General features: G+C 30.8%; 1 protein-coding gene across 2 annotated transcripts in view; it reads left to right on the top strand.

Annotated features, from left to right (window-relative positions):
- LOC129958296 (rap guanine nucleotide exchange factor 1-like) overlaps positions 1-22,351 on the top strand; it is a 104,062-nt gene that overhangs the window by 26,969 nt on the left and 54,742 nt on the right. For both annotated transcript variants that reach the window (XM_056070683.1, XM_056070682.1), the window contains exons 6-9: positions 6,530-6,748; positions 7,636-8,308; positions 11,198-11,354; positions 20,383-20,660. In XM_056070683.1, the coding sequence (XP_055926658.1) occupies positions 6,530-6,748; positions 7,636-8,308; positions 11,198-11,354; positions 20,383-20,660 (1,327 nt within the window). The remainder of the gene's footprint in view (positions 1-6,529; positions 6,749-7,635; positions 8,309-11,197; positions 11,355-20,382; positions 20,661-22,351) is intronic.

The following is a 22,351-nucleotide window of genomic DNA, read 5'->3' on the forward strand; positions in this document are numbered from 1 at the left end:
ATGGTGATTGTTTAATTCCTGAATGTAGAGCTCTGTTTTTCATGAATTGGACGAAACGAAGACCATAGGGTCACTTTGCAGTTTTATTATCCTTCATCCATGAAGCCAACATATTTTCTACGTCTTGGTTGGCCCTCTCAATTGAACACCGCGACTGGTTGTGACGAGGTTTCCCATGAACAATCTTCAATTCTGGCCAATACGTACGTAACTTCTCTTCAACTGAATTTACAAACTCCCTTCCATTATCAGATTGCAGTATGCAAGGAGCATTTGATATAATTTTTTCTTCTTAAATTGGAGCTAATATAGTTTGTAAGCATCTTTGTGTGAAATTTTCAGAAGATCACTAAAATCATCGAAATTTCACTTCATTTTTTATTAATTAATACTAATTCCGTTGTTGAAAAATTGCTTTTAGTTGCATGTTTCATCCTCTCGAATATATTTGTCAAGCTTGGTAGTATTAATTCTAATTGTTTGGCTTGTATGCACCAACAGACACAAACAAGAAAAACATTTCCCCTTTTAATATTGATAGACGTACTTCATTATTAACATTAAATACAGACGACTGTTTCCACTAAAAGACATATGATATAAAAAATTTGAATTCGTTTTAGAAGGTTTTAATGATATTTTGTTAGCTTTGTTCAAATATATATATATATATTAATAATTTAAATATCTAAAAAAGAATTTAAATTAAAAAATTAGAACAGTTATTTGTGTGAATATAATTGACATATTCGAAAAATACAAATCTATATGCATTTCTTTGGTCTAATCAGGCCTGGAATGAACTTGATAAAGGCTCCTGGTGCTAATGTATAGGGACCTCCTATAAAATAATCATATACAATGTACATTTTGATTGCCAGGCTTACATTTTAAAATATTATTTAAAATGCTTGAACACTTTTTAACTACTTTTATTAATAATTGCCTTTATAACTGCTATCGTACCTAATTTTTATAAATAGTTTAATTAATCTTGAGTAATTAAGATGTATTAACTAGCTGCTTGGCTATATTCGCTGAAAAATGTTTTATATAAAATTATTTAGGCTTAGCTTCAGCTCTTTATCCTGGAATAATATTTATTTAGGAAGACGGAATGACGATTGTAGTTTCAAAAATTGGGATGGGGTGCTGTTTTTATATTTGTTCTGGACGCCATTTTGTTAGTTAAGCCTCTGTTGGCAACCAAGGAAAATCAGTCATTTGCTGACAGTCAGAAATGGAAGCCATTTGCATTTCTGCACATACGTTTGCAGTATGTTTGTATTTAAATTTCCAAGAGACTAAAATTTCTGGTATGTAAGATAGTCAGTGTTGTATTTATTTAAAAAATTTCTTCAATTTTGAAACTTGCTTGTCATGCATCTATTTTATGTTGAATCAACTAATTAGTACATAATTTATCTACATACTCATAGTTTATCTATATTTTGTTTAAAAAATATATTCCTTCATAAGATTTATTCCCCCAATTTCTGGCAATATGAATGGTTTTGTAATTATTAATTCATCGTTTTCAGATCGAGTCGCGTTTGAAGTTCGGTTTAGCGTTCATGCTATTAATCGAAAGAATTTAAGGACAATAAACTTGTATATTAACATTCGGATCATCGATTTTGAAAAAAAGAATTAATCACCATATCTGATTTATTATATATAATATGTAAGCACATTATTTTTTAAATTAAGTAGAATGCAGGAGTAACAAGCAGTGAAGAGACTTTGTATTTTTAAGTTCGTTTTATTCTCTCCCGGGAGATAGGTTTGATTTGTTTACAAGAAGGCGCGGACAAGGCACATCCGTCACAGCGCGGTCCAAAGGCAGAAGTCGGGAAGAGAGAGAAAAAAACTATCCCTCGTCGTATATAAATGAGCTATTGATAGGGAAAATATTTTTTTTACAGTGCTTATATATTATTAAGATTCTGATAGGGATTTCTGACGCATGTCAATCATAAGTAAGGGAAACACAGGGATCTTTTAAAAAGAATGTGCTTACTGGGCATTTTTCTATCCCTTCACGCGGAGCGTGTGAAAGTGTCAGCGTTTAGCCGATTCAGCAATTTTATAAAGCTTCTCTTGAATTAATGAAATAAAAAAAGGGGAATTGGATCAGGAAATAAGAGAATGAAATTACTATGGGTTAAATTAAGATTAAGATTTGGAAATTAATTTGGATTAAATTAAGAATTTAAAATATCATTATATATATATATATATATAATGTGTGTGTGTGTGTGTGTGTGTGTAAAACAATGAAGAAGCAATTGTTTAATTCTTTAACATTTTCTATTCTTCATAATTTCAAAGAAATAATCCAATTTTTAGGTTTTGCCGAATTTTTTTTTCTGTCCTTGCCATTCCGTGATTAGGGTAGCGAAGCGAATAAGAAAGGTAGAAAGTAGGAAAGAGAGAGGGAGTTCGAGTGATGAAAAAAAATTATTTTGAGAATATAGATAAACTAGATACTATTGCATATATATTTTCTCAAAAACTTTTTTTTTAGAGCGTAAATTTGGTCGGCTTAATTAACGAAATTACTTTTGCTTTTTTTGAAAAAGGCTATGTAATCAACTTCCATTATTATGATTTTTTTTATTTCATCTTTAATGACCCTCTTTTATTCAAAAGAAAAAAAATATTGAGTATTTTATTCTTTGTCCCTGGAACTTCAAGTTGATTGTACCACGTGATACGAAAACGAAACTATGAATTTTCTGTATTAGTATTCAAAATTATTTTAAAGTAAGATGTACGATATTAGCCCAGTATTGCCATCCAAAAATAATATATTGTAAATAAAATAAGTTTTATGCCAGAATAAATTTAATTTTCCGATTTGCGGATATCTGTTTGTTGAATTATGAAACATCGATAATAATTTCTAAAATTTTCTTTGAACATGTTTTATTTTTGTTTATTTTGCTTATGTTTTTTCTCTAAAAATGGGGAAACATTATGAATGTAGAATTCGTGCTAAATTATGGGTTTTCAAAATATCGGACAAACATTATTTCTGTTTTTTTCTTTCAGCATTTTTTTATTCTGTGTGTGCTTGGATTTTCCCTTACATTTAGTTAAATGCTTCTAAAATCATCTTAAACACATTAAATAATTTAAATTTGACATTTAATACGTTTGGGAAACATACAGAGTGGGCAAAAAGTCCGTATAAAAATTTATAAAACCCAGAAAATTAAGCAGATAAATAGCGGTTTGTAGGAGCATCGATAAGTCACGGAATTTTTTTTAAAGTTAGAAAAAAAAAAGTCGATAGGTGGCGTTTTGTACATAAGTGAAAGAAAAGACAGGCAAATAACAAAAATAATGTACAAATAATTTATTATAGCAATGTGTGTCCCACATTTTGACGACATTTCCACATTTAGATTCTGACGCTAATGTTTCCCTTTCGGCTGAAACGCGCTCTGAACGTATCTGGCTTATACTTGGTTTTCCAGATCTTACACGATCATCCAGCTATCCAATTTCCTCAAATCACTGAACAAGCTTTGTAAAGCCTGCCACTGTTAAAGGCCCGTTTGCAATCTTCACATTTTTCTGAAGTCGAAATTTACGCAGTGCAGCAATCGCTGATTCTTGGTTCATGTAAAACAGCTTCACCAGTAAAGCTTTATCTTTTTCACTGAGCATCCTTGTTCACATGCATGATGGAATGCAACGGAGAACTGGTTCTGAATCGACCGATGGAGAAGTTTAAGGAGAGCCCGCTTCCGTGGAAGCTATCTCCTGTAGATGGCAGGAAGTTGTGGAAATTAACTTGGCTTTACTGAATGCCATGGTCTTTCTATGTCAGCAGCGTAAGGTGGCTGGGCTGGTACTGGCGCTACTCTGCGAAGCAGAGTAGTCCCCTGATGGAGAGGGAGAGGAAGGTGGAACGCCGTCCAATAGGAAGTCAGCAGCGGTGGGGAAGGTGCGTCTGGTTGCAGTGCGGATCGGAGTGTGTAGCCGGGAGAAAAGGTTGTTTACATATTGAGTTAAGCTATTGTTCGTTCAGAGCCAATCAGCATGCGTTTACAAGGGTTGGAGTTAAGTTTGGATTGCCATGGTGGTTGGTTCTGAATCAAGAGCGTAAATGTTTATTATTTCCTGTCCCATTTGCGTACATCCAACTAAGTCGTTCGTACCAGCGCCACCTGTCGGCTATTTTTTTGAATTTTTCTTATCTTAAAAAATAAGACCCGTAAGACCTGCAAATCGCATTTTATTTTCGTTATTTTTTTCGGGTTTTATGAAATTTAAAAATTTTTACGGACTTTTTGTCCACCCTGTATATCTTCTATATTTTCTAATGAAAAAAAAAAAAATTCTTATACGTTTCGATGTATATGAAAACAATAGCCTTAAAAATTACCTAATTTATTCATGCTTTTTAAAATAAATTATACTTCTAAAACATTATCCTATGCAATTAAGAAAAATTAGTGTTAAGGAGCAATTTTTCATTTTTCTATGTATGATACAGATGAAGTAAGCACTCTGCCGATGTGCAGTTTTTTTTTTTAAATTTTTATTTGCAACGACTGGTGGGCTAAAAGTTAATGCAAATTTGCTATCACTGAATAAATGCTTTTTTTTTTGATACAGTACTCCTTTTAGGTTAAAAGTTCATGCTATATTTGCTGTAAGTTTTTTTTTGTGTTTATAAATGATTTCACTATTCTGCCTGTGGAATTATTTTTTAGTTTTGATTTAGGTGTTGGTAAACAGTATGTGTAAGGAAAATCCCAGTAGAAAGAAACAGAATATTTCATTCTTAAGCACTGCCAGTGTGCATGTGATTTTGTATTACATCTTTCAAGAACAAATTCGATAATAAGTTCTGAAATATGATAGGCTAAAGGCCTGTCAAACGGACACATATTTTGCAAAAAATATAGAAATGTTTGCAAACGTTGAACTTATCTAGAATCTAATGAGTGGAAAATTACTTCTTTTTTTTGTTTATTCTGCATTGATATTATTTAGAAAAAGTATAACTTTTTTTCAAGTACTGTTAAGAACGTGATGTTCAATAAAAAAGAAGAAAACGGAGAGAAATCAAAGCCGTAACGACTGGAAATTAGGGAGGTGCCTTAGTGAATTGTGTCAGATGCCTTTGGCGACAATCTTTATGACCGCGATGGTAACAGTACTTTAGTGCATGATTGTCATTATTTAATGACATATATGTTGAAGGTAATGTGCACAGAGATAATAACTTCTCTAGGTGCCATTTGCTTTTGTTTTAGCTATTAATGACAAATGGACGGGCATAAAAACATTTTGTACCGAGCATCACTTACTGTCCCTACAGCACTGAACGAAATCATTCTGAAGATTTCAGATACATCCGAAAATAGCCAGAGAAATTTTTTATAAAGCCTAGAAATATTGGAAGAAGTCAAACATAGAAATAAAGGCCTCTCTGATTAAGTATTATTGTTAGTAAGGAATAAAAAACAAACAAAAAACAGCCAAAATTTGTGATCTTTTGAAAAAACATTCCGATAAGCATATATAGAGGATCGAAATTCTGCGTATGTTTTTAAGGTAAGATCTTTAAAATAAAATCCATCTAAGCCTAGAAATGTTGCAAATTCATGACATTTCTTGGTTTTAGCTATAAATAGAATAATGAATATTAGAATTTGGAATAGACATTTTTTAAAAAGATTGTTTTTATTCTGTTTTATCAGAACATTTTATTGTAGTCACGAATTACTTTTTAAAATTAAAGAGGTAGCTGGTCACAATATTTTCGATTTTAGAAGATCCATCGAATTACTGGTAAATGTCAATAGGTGAAAAACTCCATCCAAATAGAAGCTGAATTTTTTTTATTACATCAAAGTAGGGAGTACTGAAATTGCTGATTCCGTATTTTTAAAAAAATACACAAAGAATATCGAAACTTGCAATCAAACTGAAATATATATACATATGTATTACTCAATATATATATCTATGTACGGGTGTTTTCTTTATCTCTCTTTTAGACATGTGACTGAATGTTGAGTTTTACGAAATTTTTTTCTGCTTAATCCTGGAAAAATGGTGCAACATTAAACTAGAGTACATCTAAGCAATTATGAATAAGAATGATGCATTTATGACTTTACAGAAAAAGAGGGAAAAATTAGTTCATTTAAAATAATTTAAATTAATTTTTAGTTTAGTTTTTTAATTTTTATTAATTTTTTGAAAAAAAGGGGAGATGAAAGAAAGCCAAAATCAAGTACTTATATTATCAAAATAAAATTTTGTCTCATCTATCTATGGAAGATACACCTTCTTTAGTCAGGATGCATAGCATCATTGCAAGTCCTTAAAAATTGCTTATTTTTAATGGTCCTTGTAACTTAAGTTTGTGTAATGATATGTTAGCATATTTCTAATTTAATTTATTGAATTCAAAATTATTTTTTTAATTGAGCTGATTTTAATGATTTCCTGTTCAGGTCATTATTAAATTTCAAATATTAGAGATTTTATTTCTTTTAAACAGTCCACATAGAAGTTCCCTTCCTGATATACCATTGACTCCTCGAGAACTTGAAATTTTGGAGCAAACTAAAATTTCTGAAGCCCCAGTTTTATCACAGCTTCATCATTCTGCTTCTTCTGATAGCATTCTAGGTTCAGGAAGTTCAGTTAGATTGAATGAATCTGAACCACCTCCAAAACCACCCCTTCCTGCATTTAGAGAAAGAGTGGCAGTGGAGAGGTAATTTAATTTTGGTTTTGCACTTGTCTTAGTTTCTTTGAATAATTATGATGTAACTGATAACTATTCAACGAATAAATTTATTACATAGCATCATTTTAAAAGCATGTTTGTTAGATATTGCTTCTTATGCAATCATAATTAAAAATGCATCCTATATTTAATGACTATTTTTTGTTTTTTTTCCCCCAGTCGTTTAATTTTGGTTTGAAACCTTTAACTTCCTTCTGGTTTTCTTGATTTCAAATTATAAGTTTAAATTATTATTATTTTTACAATGAATTGCCTTGTTTAAAAAATTATTTTAAAAGATGCTTTTTTTAAAAAAAAATTGAAAATTGGGAAATATATTCTGTGACAAATAAGAATTTTTAAATATTTTATTCTAGTAAATAGGAAATTAATGAAGAATACATTTGGTTCTTTTTAAATGAAATGTAACTTTATTCCTAAAAATTATTTAGATTATTTATATGCAAATTTTTTTACAGCTTTTTTAATATAGTAATTACATATTTTAAAGAGATTTTTCTCTCATTAGAATTAAAACAAGTAAAATAAATTAAACCTTAATAAGGAAATGCAAGTGTTTTTTTCAGTTCTTTTCAAATAAAATAAGATGGAATTTAATGCATAACTGTTTGATTTTATAATTCACAGTGATTGTCTTTTTTTAAATTTCATTTGCTGCTGGCATTGTGGTATAATTTCCCCCCTTATTGAAATATTAAACATAAGAATGTAATATTTTACTAATTATGAAAATATCTTAATTCATATAAAATATAAATAAAATATTTAATTTCTCTTTTAAGGTGTATTTTTATGTTAAAATAATTATAAACTTTGTTTCATGCACTTGTTTTTAACATAGCCTTTTTTTTTAGTAACTCAAGTTACGAAGATTCTCTACTTAGTTGTGAATTTCAATTAGATTCAGCACCTCCTCTTCCACCCAAAAAGAAACTGACAGCAACTGTTGGGAATTCTGATAATTCTAGAATATACCCAGTGACTGATGATTCTTATTTGTGTGGTAGCTGTGGCTCTATTAATACTGAATTGAATTCTTTATGTACCATAGATTGGACCAGTCCATGTAGCCAATCTCCAGAAAATTTAACTCCCATTAGTAAATCATCTGCATCAAGTTTAGATTCGAATTTAAATAATTCTACTGACGATTTGTCATTCACAAAACATAAATATTTGAAATGCTCTGATACCCAAGAATTTATGTTTTCGAAGCAACAGTTTTTACCAGCATTTACATCACAGACATATAACTGTCAACTATCTTCTTATACTTCTTCAATGACTACTGCAACAACATCTATTTCTCTGCATTCAAGTAATGGCATTGAAAACAGTCATGAAGTAATTGAGTCTGTAAATGAAACCAATGTAAAGAAAGAATTCAGTTTTCAATCATGTACCAATAATACTAATAATTCTGAGAGAGAATCGCCTCCAGCGTTACCAGTAAAGCTTCGGAAATTGAGGAATCTCACTATTTCTCAGTATGATAATATGCCTCAACTCTTTGTTCATGATATGGATGTAAGTAACAAATATAATTTGAAAAATAGCTTTATTGAAAGTGTTTCAATGTACTTACCTAAAATGATGCCATTTTATTTATTAGTTAATGAGTTTTTATGCTTAGTAGATACATTATTTTCAAAGCAAATAAATTTAAATAGTTCCTTTTCATTTTGTCTTCTTTATTGTACCGAGTATAACATTTTATTAATTATTTATGTAGTGTTACCAAATAAAGGAGGAAATAACCGTTTTAACAGAGTAATAACCTTCCAGTGAAATTAGGAAGACGCTAAAAGTACGGGAAATTATTGCATCGTACGTTGAGAAAAGCTATCAATGCTGTCTCATTTTCGTCAGATTTTGAAGCGCAGCTAAAGGCAAATGACTTTAGGCAACTTTCTTGTGAAAAAAAGAAAGAATTATAAATAATAAATTACATACTTATTTATTATGTAATAATAAACATTGCTTAACGAACGTTTCGTATTACGTGTAAGATTCGGGAACGAATTATGCACCTTAAGCGAGGTTCCATTATGTTTGGATTCTTTTTTTTTAATGTAGCTATTATCCATTTTTAAAAAAACTAAAATCAATTTCCGTTTCTAACCTTCAGGATAAGGGAATTCTTTTTTATTCAATTTGATATAACAACCTGTTTTGTTAGTTTTATTTAAAATCTGAATGAAAACTTATAAGGTAGTTGAGATTTACATGATTTTTATCATCTAAGTAAATTATTAGGAATTCTAGTTTTCAAAATAGAAATATAGCAATTCATTGTTAAAACCTAAGATGCTAAAATATGTCTAGTATTTGAATTATTTATTAGACGGAATATGCAAAGATTGCATTTAAATATATTTGAAAAGAGCTATATTCAATTATAGGTTTGCATTTTCAAATATAGATAATATAATGTGAATAGATTCATGAACTTCAATTTGTCTTTATATTTCTTTCCATTCTTATACTTACGATTACTTTTATATAAGGAAACAAACTTTATTTCATAAAAATGAAGATTCAATTTTATCAATACAGGAATGCTTAGAAAGCAAAATACTTTGTGATATTGTATAACGATGTAATGAGAATTATTTTTTGAATTGTATTACTTTAAATAAAATTGTTGGAATATACAAATATATATCTGTGTGTACCACAAGATAATTGAAAATTGTTATCAGTAATGTATTAATTTTTCTTACTTTAATATTATTTTTTTCCTTACTACTAAAATAAAATATACATGTAAGTATGTGCATCACATTAATGTTTTAAATTATTCAAAATTATATATATTGGATTCTTACTTCATGCTAGTTGTCAGGATTTTTGAAATGGAGTATGTAATCATCCCTATCCAGTGTTAAGAAGGATATTGTGTTATGCAAAATGTTTATTCTAATTAAAATTGCCAGAAGTTTTTATAAAATTAATTATTCTCTTTTTATATATTGAAAAAATCTAATAGTTTGAAAGCAGGGATAAAGTTGGGAATAGTGTAAGGACAGTGCCAGTTGGATAATAATTTATTGTAAATATAAAGAGACTCGCTTAATTTTTCTTCAATTGATGAAAAACTAATAATAATGTTATTTTCCTAGTTATAGTTTTTAATATTGTCTTTTCTACACTATCTTGTCTATAAAAGGAAATAGTACAGTATCTGTTTGTTAGTTCACAAGCCAATAGCTCCATAAAAATATTTTACAAGGAAATAAAATTCTTTAAAAAAATAGCTTTATGTTTAAACAGCCCATGAATTTTAACTGCAATTATGTGAATTGTATTTTTTTTCGATGATTGACTTCGAGCAAAAAAATAATTAAAACAAAACAAAACATGGGGTTAAAGCAGATGAGAGTCCTTTGAGAAACTTGAAAGCTAAACCAGAACCAAACAGTAGCTAAAAAGAAAAGGTAAAGAAAAACAAATCAAAAGAGCAAAGGCGAGTCTTGCGTGAGAGGGAGGAGGGTAAAATAAAAAGCATTACCAATTAGCTATTCGCCTACTCTGGTCTGCTGCCGGAGCAGTCTCGCCAATGAGAGGAGTCCTGTTTTTACCATTCTCTATTGCACACCTATTATCACATTGTGAATGAATTTTGATGTTCTCGCTGGTTGTTCTTTGAGCGGCCCTAACTGGTGTCTACTTCTTACTTATTCATTTTCTTTTATTATTATTATTTTCATTTTTGTTGCTCATTGAATTCCCAGTACGGAAAAATAACCAAACAGAATTAAAAACTTAAAAAAGCTTTTAAAATAAATTCGGGAATTACTGCAGTTTAATAGCTTAGTTGATGGAGCCGCTTCTGAGATAAACTTAAATCTTATTGTGTTCAGTTTGCTTCTTTACAGCTTTCAAAATGTGAATGAGTAAAAAATAATGCCAAACTGTTCTATAATAGCATAGTGTTTTTATTTTATAAAATATAAAATGTTATCATATTCATTCAAATGAATTTGGATTCTTTAAATATTTGTGTCTTGTTTCTTAAATTGTTTTTTATTCGTTTCTTGTAGGACAGGTTATGTTAAAGAAGTCTTTTATAGTAGCAACTGATATTTTTGCTCAAATATTAGGAAATAAAAATTTCCTTTTTTCTTTTAATTTTGCACTTAATTTAATTTAGTTCATTATTTTTTGCCTAAAAATTGCTTTTGCATGTTTTATTCAAAATCGCATTTAAATTGAATTTAAAAAATATGCAAGTTAATATTCTGTAATTCTAGAAAATAATTAAGCCTGGTTAATGCCTTGAGACTTATGATATACCATTGTCTGACTTTTATACCAAATAATTATCTGTTCTGTGAATTGCCATTATGTTTATTATTGTAGTTTATTTTATTTTGTCTCTTATATTGATACAAGATTTGTTATTTGTAATTTCAGCCAGAATCTGATGGTCACAGTCCTCAATGTCCTTTAGTTCATAGCCCCCAAAGTTGGTTAGGCAGTAATCATGCTCCTTTGTGCCCTCATCATCAAACAAATTCTGATGAAAGTGAGAATGGAAAGCCTCCACCTCTTCCCCCTAAAGAAAGAACAAGTATGATTCTAATTTTTTATATGCATAATAACTGTTATATTTCTTTTTGAATATTTATTATTTTCTTTATATTTGCATATAACTTCCATTGGAAAATTAATTGCACATGTGTGACATGGAAGAAAAAAGAACAACTAAGCATTTTTTATTATACCTTATATTAGATATTTTTGAAAAGTATCATTTGAATGGAAATATACTTCACTAAAAGTGTAAAGGAAAAACAGTTTCTTAAGAGGTCATTCTTAAGAAAATGCATATAGTTAAAATACACAGTTACTTCATATTATCCAACGCAGGCTTTCAGTTTTCCATTATCAGCAAATGCAATTGAGCAAAATTAGTCTATATATAATTTTGGTTTAATTACTATTACCAAAACATGTGGAATTATTTTTTGAAAGAAGCAGAATTTATTTATATGTAGAATTAGATCTATGTAAGTAGTCAGCAGAATTAATTAGACAGTAGTTAATTGAGACTTTAAAAGCCATTTAAAACAATGTGTTCGACTTTGTACTATCAATTATTTGTTAATGCAGAATAAATATTCGCCATCCTGAAAATTTCTGCAAAAATATAATTTTTATGTAACATGGGCATTTTATCAAAGCTATTTGAACTTTATTAAGTTGTAAAATAGAAAAAAGAACGAAAGAACAAAATGTTAATTTCATATTTTTGTGTGAGGAAAGTATTTAAATAACATAAATCAGTAATTTATATAAATAGTGCTTTATAAATTATGATAATTTTCATATGTGAAGACACTGAACACAGGATAAATGCTTTTTTTCATAGTCAAAACAAGATTCATAGAATTTCTGAGATTTCTTTGATGAAAAACCATTAATTTTGAATTCCCGTCATGTCAAGGAATATTTTTTTTTCCTGTATAACATTATAGCCAGTTATATTTTTTCATAACCTTGAAATTCATTAATTTGTTAAATTTTTGAAATCTTTTTATAGAAAATAATATCTGTAAATACTATCAGTTCTCTATCGTTCTAATGTTTCAAAATTGAAAGAGGAATTTGGAATTTTGCAGAGTCATTTTATAGGTCATTTCCAGAAAATTTTTGAAGATTGAAGTAACTTATTAGAAGTGATGAAAAAAACAAGAATTTGCTGGAAGAATATATATTAGCAATAATAATTACATGAATACGAATTATTAAATCAATAACCGTTTTTGCTAGTATTGTTTTAATGCAAATCAGCAATTTTCTTTAAGATTTAAGTAGTGTGCCCTGTCTTTTTTTATATTTATTATTCAAGTGTTATCGCAACGCTAATGATTTAGCATCATTATTGAAAGAGTTATATCGCAGTGCTAGAAATTAGTACATGAGAATTTACCTAAAGCGATTCCCAAACACATTATTGAAATTGAAGAATGATTATTTTGAAAATATGGTATGTTCACTATGGTATGGAAAATATGGTATGGTATGTTTAATTCACTCTGGACTTTCAAAAATGTTCCAAAAATAAAAATGAAGCGACTGAAGTGATGCTCAAAAGTTATTTAAGGGTAATTTGTTACTCTTCCTAAAAGATATCAAAAATAAATTAATGCTAATAAAATTCCTTTCTTGCTTTCTTATATATGAAATATTTAAGAAGAAAGAATTGTAATCATCAGAATTTTTGTGCTCCTGCTTTTGCCTAATATTAAAGATTCAAACCTTCGAAAAACACATATTTGGAATTCTGTCTGTCTGTGAACACGAAACTCCAAAATGCTTTAAGCTAGAAGGCTAAAATTTGCTAGTTTGTTTTTACTCCAAATTTGCTGGCCTTTGGCAGGAACTTTGTCTTTCTGTCCTATTGTAGGTGAACATTAAACTTCACATGCAGTAAAATTCGCCACATAATTTTAGTATTTAAAGTAGATCTGTTTCAGATTTTGAAAAAAGTACATCGTTTGTTGGTCTGTGCATTCACATGCATCTCAAAAACGCAACACCTCTGATAAATGTTATCTTATTACTAAAATTGTAACTTTATGACAAATTTTGGTTTTATTCTGCCTATTAAACAGCTTCCAAAATCTGAACTTTTTAAAAAAATTATATTACGAAACGCAAAACGCTCATGTGCTGGTCTCTGAAAATAAAAATCTGAGTGTTTGTGGCTTTCACAACTTTAAGGCCCTTCAGTCTTATGAGGGACCTTATGAATTTTCAACCAATTTCATTCAGCAGGAAAAAGTCATTCATACCGAAGAAGTTTTCAGTATGATTTCTCTTTTTATATTCTATTGGTGAAAAATGCTGAAATCGTTTTTTCCTTTGGAACAATATTTTTAAATGCAGAACGAATTTAACTTGAGTCCGAAAAGTTTGTCAGAACCATCAAATTAGAAGAGTTTAACTTTATAAGACTGTTGTAATTTTTAAAAATAGTTTTTATGTGAATTGGCATTCAAGAACCCAGGGAGCTTTTTAGTTTCTCGTTTACAAAGGTTAGAGTAAAAAAGTATTTGTCAGAAGATTCGAACTTGAGATTTTGATGAATCTCCATGTTTTAGACCTTCTGAAGTTCGAAAAACATATGTTTGGCATTATGTTTGTCTGTGCTTGTGACAGATGTAACTAAAAAAGGATTTAAGCTGGATCGATGAAATCTGGTATTTGGTCTTTGCACCAGATTTGTAAATTTCAACAGAGTGGATTTGAGAAAAATACATTCAGAGGAAGTCTGTCTGTCTGGTTGTTCGAATATAAGTTAACATCATAACTACAAACGGAATAGAGCTAGATGAATAAAATTCGGTACACAGGTTTAACGTTTAGAGTTGGATTGTTGCTCAAATTTTGAGCCAAATCCAACTGTAGTTTCAATCGTTTATGGGTCTGTACTTTCAGAAGCATGTAACCGCGATAACTCAAAAATGCAATGACAAATGTTTGAAATTTGGTATGTGATTTTGTGACTACAGTTGTAGTTCTGGATCAAATTTTGCTTGCCGTCAGTTGGGAAAACCCAGTCTGAAACAGAAATTCGATTTTCGGATAATTTTAACCGCATGTCAGGAATTAATCGCCTAAAAACTCACCAAGAATCTTGCGATTGAATCAATAAAAATGCTAAATTGACGCCAAAAGTTGATATTTCTTAATTATTGTACGACAATGTTACCCGGATGTTTTCTGCCCAAGAAACCCAGAGTATCTTGGGTAAGGCAAAAATTTGGGTATCTTTATGCAGTGTTTGGTGGTAACACCTTTATAAGAGAGTGTGCGAGAAAGTTTTGTGGAGACTATTCCGGTGGTTGTATATTAGAAGAGAAAGAAAGGTGAAAAATATCTTAAAATTTCACTACAAGCAGATTGGAAATTAACGCAATAACATAAAATAAAAATTAATGTAGGACTCAGAAATCACTACTATTTTAGAACGCACATTTAATTACATTTAGGACGATTAGGACATTTAGGATATATATACATTAACATAAAAGAATTGAACATTCAGTAGATTTCGTCGAATACGTCGCGTCTCGTCTTTCGTCCAGATCCGTCTGATCTGACACGTCTTCACTCTCGTCCAGATCCGTCTGATCTGACACGTCTTTACTCTCGTCCAGATCCGTCTGATCTGCTCTCCGTCTAACCAGCGTCAACTCCGTCTAACAACCAGCAGATGGCGCTCGCCAACAGGCGCTCGCCAACAGGCGCTCGTCACTACATTCGGCGATCCTGACGTCTCTTTCGTCCTCGAAAGTTAAAGTAGAAAAATCTGAAAGAATAAAAAAAAGAAAACAGTATCTGGATAAAACAATAAACATTTTTTTTTCTTTTAGTCTGAAGACCATGCTTTCATGAAATCGGCTGCTGTGGAAGTTGTATTTGGTCCGTCATGACATCCAACTTTTTCAACGTCATACCGATCCTTAGGTTTAACCTTGACAATCCGATACGGTCCATGAAACTTTGGTCTTAGTTTGAGTCCAGTTCCAAACTGCGTCCGTTGTATGGCCACTAATTCACCAAGTTTGTAGATGCGCGCCACTTTTCTTCGTTTGTTGAAACTTTTCCGATTCTCTTCTTGCATCTTCAAAATGTTTTCCCTTGCTTCTTCTCTCATATTATTTCGATCTTCCATCATTGCTTTTGTGTATTCTTCTTCCAATATTTCCTTTAAATGTAAATCAGTTGTATCTTTTAATTTTACACCAGTTAAAAGCTCAAACGGGGTAAACTTTGTACTCCTCGAAACAGTACTATTGATTATTTTTTGCACTGATGCAACATGTTTATACCATTTGGTAGGGTCTGTTATTGAGAGTTTTGATAGAATGGGTATTAAAATTTTATGCATTACTTCAATTTGCCCATTTCCGCGAGGAATTCCAGTGCTAATTTTGAAATGTTCAATATTTTCATCCTGACAGTATGTTTCAAATTCTTTTGAGGTAAAAGCTGAACCTCTGTCTGTTATTATTCTTGTCGGATTTCCAAAAGTAGATTGTTGAAGCTTAAGTTTAGTTATTGCATCCTGAGTAGATGTTGATTTAACCGGATACAACCAGACAAATTTTGTAAAAGCGTCGACTATTGAAAAAATATGCTGATAGTTCTTATTTGTAGAAGGCATAGGGCCAATGAAATCTATGTGATATGTACTTAAAGGCAAATTTTTTTTTGGGATGGGGTTAAGGAAACCTTCACCTTTCCCACGTTTCTTATTACAAAGAATACACTCCACGCAATTGGCAATCACACCTTCTATTTTTGACCTCAACTTTGGTATGTAAAATTCTTGCTTTAAAATTTCTTCCGTCTTAGCCACAGCGTAATGTCCTTTATTGTGAATTTCTCGAATAATTTCTCTTTGTAATGCTTCTGGGACTATGAGCAATTCTCTACCATTATCGTATTTGTACAAAACTCCATTTCTCACAATGTGTTCACCGTCTTCTTGCTTATCTATCAAAGCTTTTAATTTCTTAAGGAATTCGTCCTGATTTTGAGCATTGGCTATTTTAGTGGTCACCTCACTATATGAACGAGTAACAACAAGTACTGCGTTTCGACTAAGAGAATCTACGTGTGCCATTTGTTTTCCTGATCTGTGAACAATTAGGTAATCAAATTCCTCTAATTGTAAAGCCCATCTTGCAACTTTTGGTGTAAGATCTCTTTTACTCATAGTTTGTTGAAAAGCGGAACAATCAGTCACAATTTTAAACTTAGAACCCAGTAAATAATGTCTAATTTTTTTTAACGCTTCGATTACAGCCAAAACTTCTAATTCATAGCTACTATATTTTTCTTGTTGTGGAGATGTTTTTCGACTAAAATAATGAATAGGATAAAACTTATTGTCGGTTCCCTGTTGCAGCAGCACTGCTCCGAACCCCTGACTGCTAGCATCTGTATGAAATTCTAAAACTGATCCCTGTTGATAGAGATGCAAAATTGGCTCCTGAGTTAAAATATCTTTGAGTTTTTGAAAAGCTTCCTTTTGTTCAGATTCAAACTTAAATGCAATGTCTTTTCTTAGTAGATCACTAAGCGGTTTTGCGATTTTTGAATAGTGGGGTATGAATTTCCGAAAATAACTAGTAAGGCCTAAAAAGCTTTGTACTTGTTTAACAGTTTGTGGTTGTGGAAATTTTTGTACAGCTACCGTTTTAGATACAGAGGGCTGTATAGTTCCGTTTTGGATTCTATAGCCTAAAAATTCTATTTGTGGTTTTAAAAACTGACACTTCTTAAAATTAAACTCCAAACCGTACTCTGATGCAACCTTTAGAACACGTTGTAATTTTTCTAGCCCTTCTTCCTCGGTTTTGGATGGAATAATAATGTCATCCATATAAATCAGTACAGTTCCATCTAGCATCAAATTCCTGAATATCACATTAATGTAACACTGAAATACACTCGGACTATTGGAAAGTCCAAATGGTACTTTAAGAAATTCCCACTGGCCATGATGTGTTACAAAAGACGTAAATTTTGTGCTATCTTTCTCTACGTCTACATAAAAAAATCCGTTTTTCAAGTCCAAAGTAGTAAATATTTTTGATTGCTCAAGTTTGTCGAGCAAATCTTCTATGAGGGGTAAAGGGTACCGATCTTTAATCATCTTTCTATTTAGCTTACGATAATCAATGCATAACCTATAACTGTCATCCTTCTTCTTACACAAAACCACAGGTGAAGAAAAATTTGAACTACTGGGTTTTATTATCCCTTCCTGTAACCATTTATCAATCTGAGTTTCAACGAATTTTTGTTCTTTAAAAGGCAGCCTTCGAGGGTTATGACTAATCGGAATATCATCGCTCAATATTATTTTCATTTGCAAATCCGTACTTTTTGTTTTGTTTGGCGAATACTTATTTAAAAGACGATTTATTTCCTGTCTCAACGGTTTTTTTACATGACTCATGTCGATTTCATCATAGTTTATCGAATCCGTTAAATGAATGAAGTATGGGAGAGGATGTGTATTTATTTTATTGCCAGTCTCAGCAAAAATAGGTGCCTGACTGTCTCTTTTCAGCTCCGAGGAACGTAGTGATACGACCTTGACCTCGTTTCTCACCAGCCGGGTGTAATTTATTTGGGCTCTTTTTTCATGAATGATAATTTGATTTTCTTGAAATGAAAAGCTTAGATTATTTAATACGTCCATGCCAATGATTATTTCGTTCGGCATACACATTAGTTGATATTACATATTCATCAATTAATATATCAGAATAAAAAAAACCTAGAGGAGTAATGCTATCGCCACTTATACCAGCTAATTTCACATTATCAGTCGTTAAATTAGGTTTACCAATTTTCAAATAAAAATCATAATTAATCATAGTAATATCACTTCCAGTATCAATTAATGCATCACAATTTACACCATTTATTTCAACATTTTTACTAAGCTTATTTACAGTTTTTGGAGAGTTACGAGTATATACTTTATTAGAGAGAGACACTTTAAAATCTCTTTGCGGGCAGTTACTGGCTTTGTGGCCAAAGTTACCACATTGGAAACATTTCAATCCTTTGTTTTTAAACTTGCAATTAGTTGATTTATGGCCAGTCTCATTACAATTAAAACATTTATTATTACTCTTGTTATAGTAATTATCATCAGCATAATTCTTTTGAGCACGAACGAACGGCAATGGTGAATTTTTAGCTTCTTTCGCGATATCAAATTTACTTCTGTTTTCGGAAACACGCCAATTTCTGTTTGTTTCCTTTTTAAGGTGACTTCGTGCAGCTTCATATTCGTCCAGTTTATTAACCAAATCTTCTACTTTCTTTATTTTGGGCAAATCGTCGAGAAAATGATCGCGTACGTCATTTGGTATTTTACTCTTTAACTGGTCAACGACCATTAGCTGCTTTAAATCTTCAAAATCGGTTATTTCTAAACAATTTATCCATTCCTCAAAAAAGTTATTCAGTTCAAAACCGAAATCCCGCCATGATGAAGAAGAATCTCGTTTGTGAGTAAAGAACTTCTGCCTGAGTTGTTCGGAAGTTAATTTAAATCTTTTAAGCAACAGTTTTTTTATGTAATCATAGTCATTAGCTGATGGATCAGGTTCGCGAGCAATTAAATTGACTATATCCAATGGTAATAACCCGAGTAAATAAGAAATCCAGTTTTCTTTTGCAATGTTAGCCCTACTTATTTGTTTCTCAAATAACGAAAGGTAAACACTTATGTCTCCGCTATTATCATAATTCTTTAGCAATTTTAATATATCAGTCTTAGGCATATCTGATGCAGTTAAAGTATTTTCTCTACTTTTTAACTCAAGTTCTAACTTTTTTAAAGTATGTTCACGCTCTATCTTTTCGGCTTCGGCTTTTTCAGCATCTAACCTTTCGCGCTCCTGAGTGATAGTTAAAAGTAAGTTTTTTACGAACTCTTCGTCATAGTCTTTCGACTCTGTTATCATTGTAACTAACTGTCGCACTTTGGCATCCTGTGGTGCCGTTAGTTCTAATTCGTCTACTAAAGTTAGTAAGTCGCTCTTTCGTGCTCGTGTAAGAAATGCCATACTTGAGAATAAATCAAAACTGTACTCACAATTTCTTCAACGTCGATCCACACTGCGTCAGTCCACAAGGAGTTGGTATCCAAAAGGGTTTATTTTAGCACGTAAAATTGCTCTACGTCAAATTTCACTCCTGTTTGGCTCTTCTTTCGTCTATGTGCCGGTCTTCATTAATATCCCGGCCGAACCCCCATATTTTGTAGGTCTCAGAAATCACTACTATTTTAGAACGCACATTTAATTACATTTAGGACGATTAGGACATTTAGGATATATATACATTAACATAAAAGAATTGAACATTCAGTAGATTTCGTCGAATACGTCGCGTCTCGTCTTTCGTCCAGATCCGTCTGATCTGACACGTCTTCACTCTCGTCCAGATCCGTCTGATCTGACACGTCTTTACTCTCGTCCAGATCCGTCTGATCTGCTCTCCGTCTAACCAGCGTCAACTCCGTCTAACAACCAGCAGATGGCGCTCGCCAACAGGCGCTCGTCACTACATTAATGAAAATAAATAATTAGTTTTTGAAGTAAAATGAAATTGTAAAGTTAAATTCATTTTGAGAAATTTTGTCAGAAGCCGAAATAAATCTAAATACATAAAAATGTCTAAAATTTAAAAACAGTTAAAAGTGTAACCAATTCCTTGTCTCACAAGCGGCTTGGAGGGAATTAACCATTATGACGAGTGAAACGAAGAGTGTGCCGGAATCAGTCTCAAATTAAAGTGAAGGATAGAGTGTGTCGGAATCGACGTTTTCATCGTTATATTGTTACAATGTCCTTATGATAGAATTTTTGTGCGTAAGTGTAATGTTTCTGTAAGCTCTTAATTACCAAGATTAATGCCATTATATAAAAAGTACTGTTCTGTGATTTATAATTCAAAGGAAGAGTGAAATATTGTGAGAAATTAATTATTTGAAAATGGTATACTGTGGTTTGAGAAATATATTTTTGAACTGAAATATGTTTTCTTTTTGTTTTCAGTACGTGCATATATGCAGATGTTTGGTAGTTATTCCCAACCATCAGAGTCCGAATTTTTTCGGCATTCAGTTCACACTTACAAAGTTGTGCAAGCAAATTGGCAGCAAATTGAACTATCATTCATGCAACAGCCATCATTCAATACCAATTTTTCAACAAGTACTGAAGATTCTTCACTTTTTGATACCTTTAATGTAAGCTGTAGTTCTGTGAAAGATGGCGAACTAAACGAAATAACATCTATTAATCCTCCTTCAATCCCTCCTAAAAAGAACAAAGTAAGATTATTGTCAGCATTATTTCTAATTAATTCCTACTGCATTTAGTTGCATGCAATTGACACATATACTTGTTTTAAATCTTGTGTACATTAATAACATCAAAAGATTTGTTGAATTTGAGGTATTAAATCACAAATAATTTTTATTGATTATTTCTGATGCTTTTTTTGCAGTTAATATGATAATTCAGTAATTGTATGCTACCTTCAGCTATTGTATGTTATTCCTGCATTTATAGCTGCGGTTGAACGATCATTTGCGAAGTAGTATGGGTTAGAAAATGCTCATAAATCAATTTTGCATTGAAGTGAGGATATTCGAATCTTAGATAATAAGTTTGCTTCCCTAACAATTAGAAAATCGATATTTTGGTAATCCAAAATGGTAAAAAAAAAAAAAACAAAAAAACAAAAAAAAAAAAAAATCTACCGAATAATTTATTAATTAACATTTCTCTTTATTCTCTTTACATATTTCATATTGCCTTCTATATGACTTCAAATAGTTTCGGATATCGTATTGTTTTTGACTTAATTAAAAAGATTAAACATGAATTTAATGACACTCCTTCACGAGACATTTATCGTAAATAATTTCATTCAATTCAAGTTCATAAATTAAGAAAACAATCACTCTTAAGCAGGGAAAAAAAATGTTTAAATTAAGAAACAATAAAGGCCGGGCCTTACCCCGAGACAAGTCTAATTATGGACCTTCAGTTGTTTTACAGGATTTTGAAAATTGATGGATGATATTTTAGGAATGCTTTGCTTAGGATAATTTTACTTTTGGTGTTTGAGTGATTTTTAATATTTGAATTAGAAACCTCTAAGCCTCTGTTTAATATTATAAATTTATTTGTGATAAAACAAAATATTCTGGTACAGAATTTATTTCACAAAAACCCAATTTTAAAAAAATCACTCATAGTTTTTAAAACTGTAAGGAACCTTTGTGGTTTAATGCCAAACTATCGACACCAAACTAGGAAGCAGGTTAGAAACCTAATTACACCAAAGATTCGATATGCATGCATTGCATATCGCTTTTATCCTTTCTTCCTATGTTGATTGGAAAATGGAGTTCTTGTTCTCTTATTTTTAAACCCAGATTAAGGTACTCCAATTACGAAAGTGATTATGAAGCCTGCACTTTATATCCCTTTTATGTACTCAGAACAGTAAATGAATGTAATAGCTAAAAAATTCAGAGTTATTAGGGAATGGTACTTAACGAATCAAATGAAACTTATTTTAATACTTTCTCATTTTTGGGATATAAGTATTTTAAATTCTTCTGCATTTAGAGTCGTTAAGATTTTAAATTGAATATTTACGATGGAAATATTAACTTTCATCATTATTAATTGGCTTTGACTGCAGAATACTGATATTAACATAGAACTGCATTTTGAAATTTAAGAATTCATCTTCGAAGAAGCAAACTAAACGAAATGTGATCTTATTGAAAGCAGGCTTCAGTTTTAAAATTATATATATATATATATATATATATATATATATATATATATAAATCCTTTATTGGCAAAATATTTAATCTAGGAATTAAATGAATATATATTTTTATAGACATAATGCAGTATGTTTTTAGTGTGCTTGAGAGTTATAAATTAGACCTCATAATTTGAAAAGGAATATTTTTATTTTCTTCTTAATTATTGTTCCTGT

The sequence above is a fragment of the Argiope bruennichi genome, chromosome X1 (assembly GCF_947563725.1).
Source record: "Argiope bruennichi chromosome X1, qqArgBrue1.1, whole genome shotgun sequence".
Lineage (NCBI taxonomy): Eukaryota > Metazoa > Arthropoda > Arachnida > Araneae > Araneidae > Argiope > Argiope bruennichi.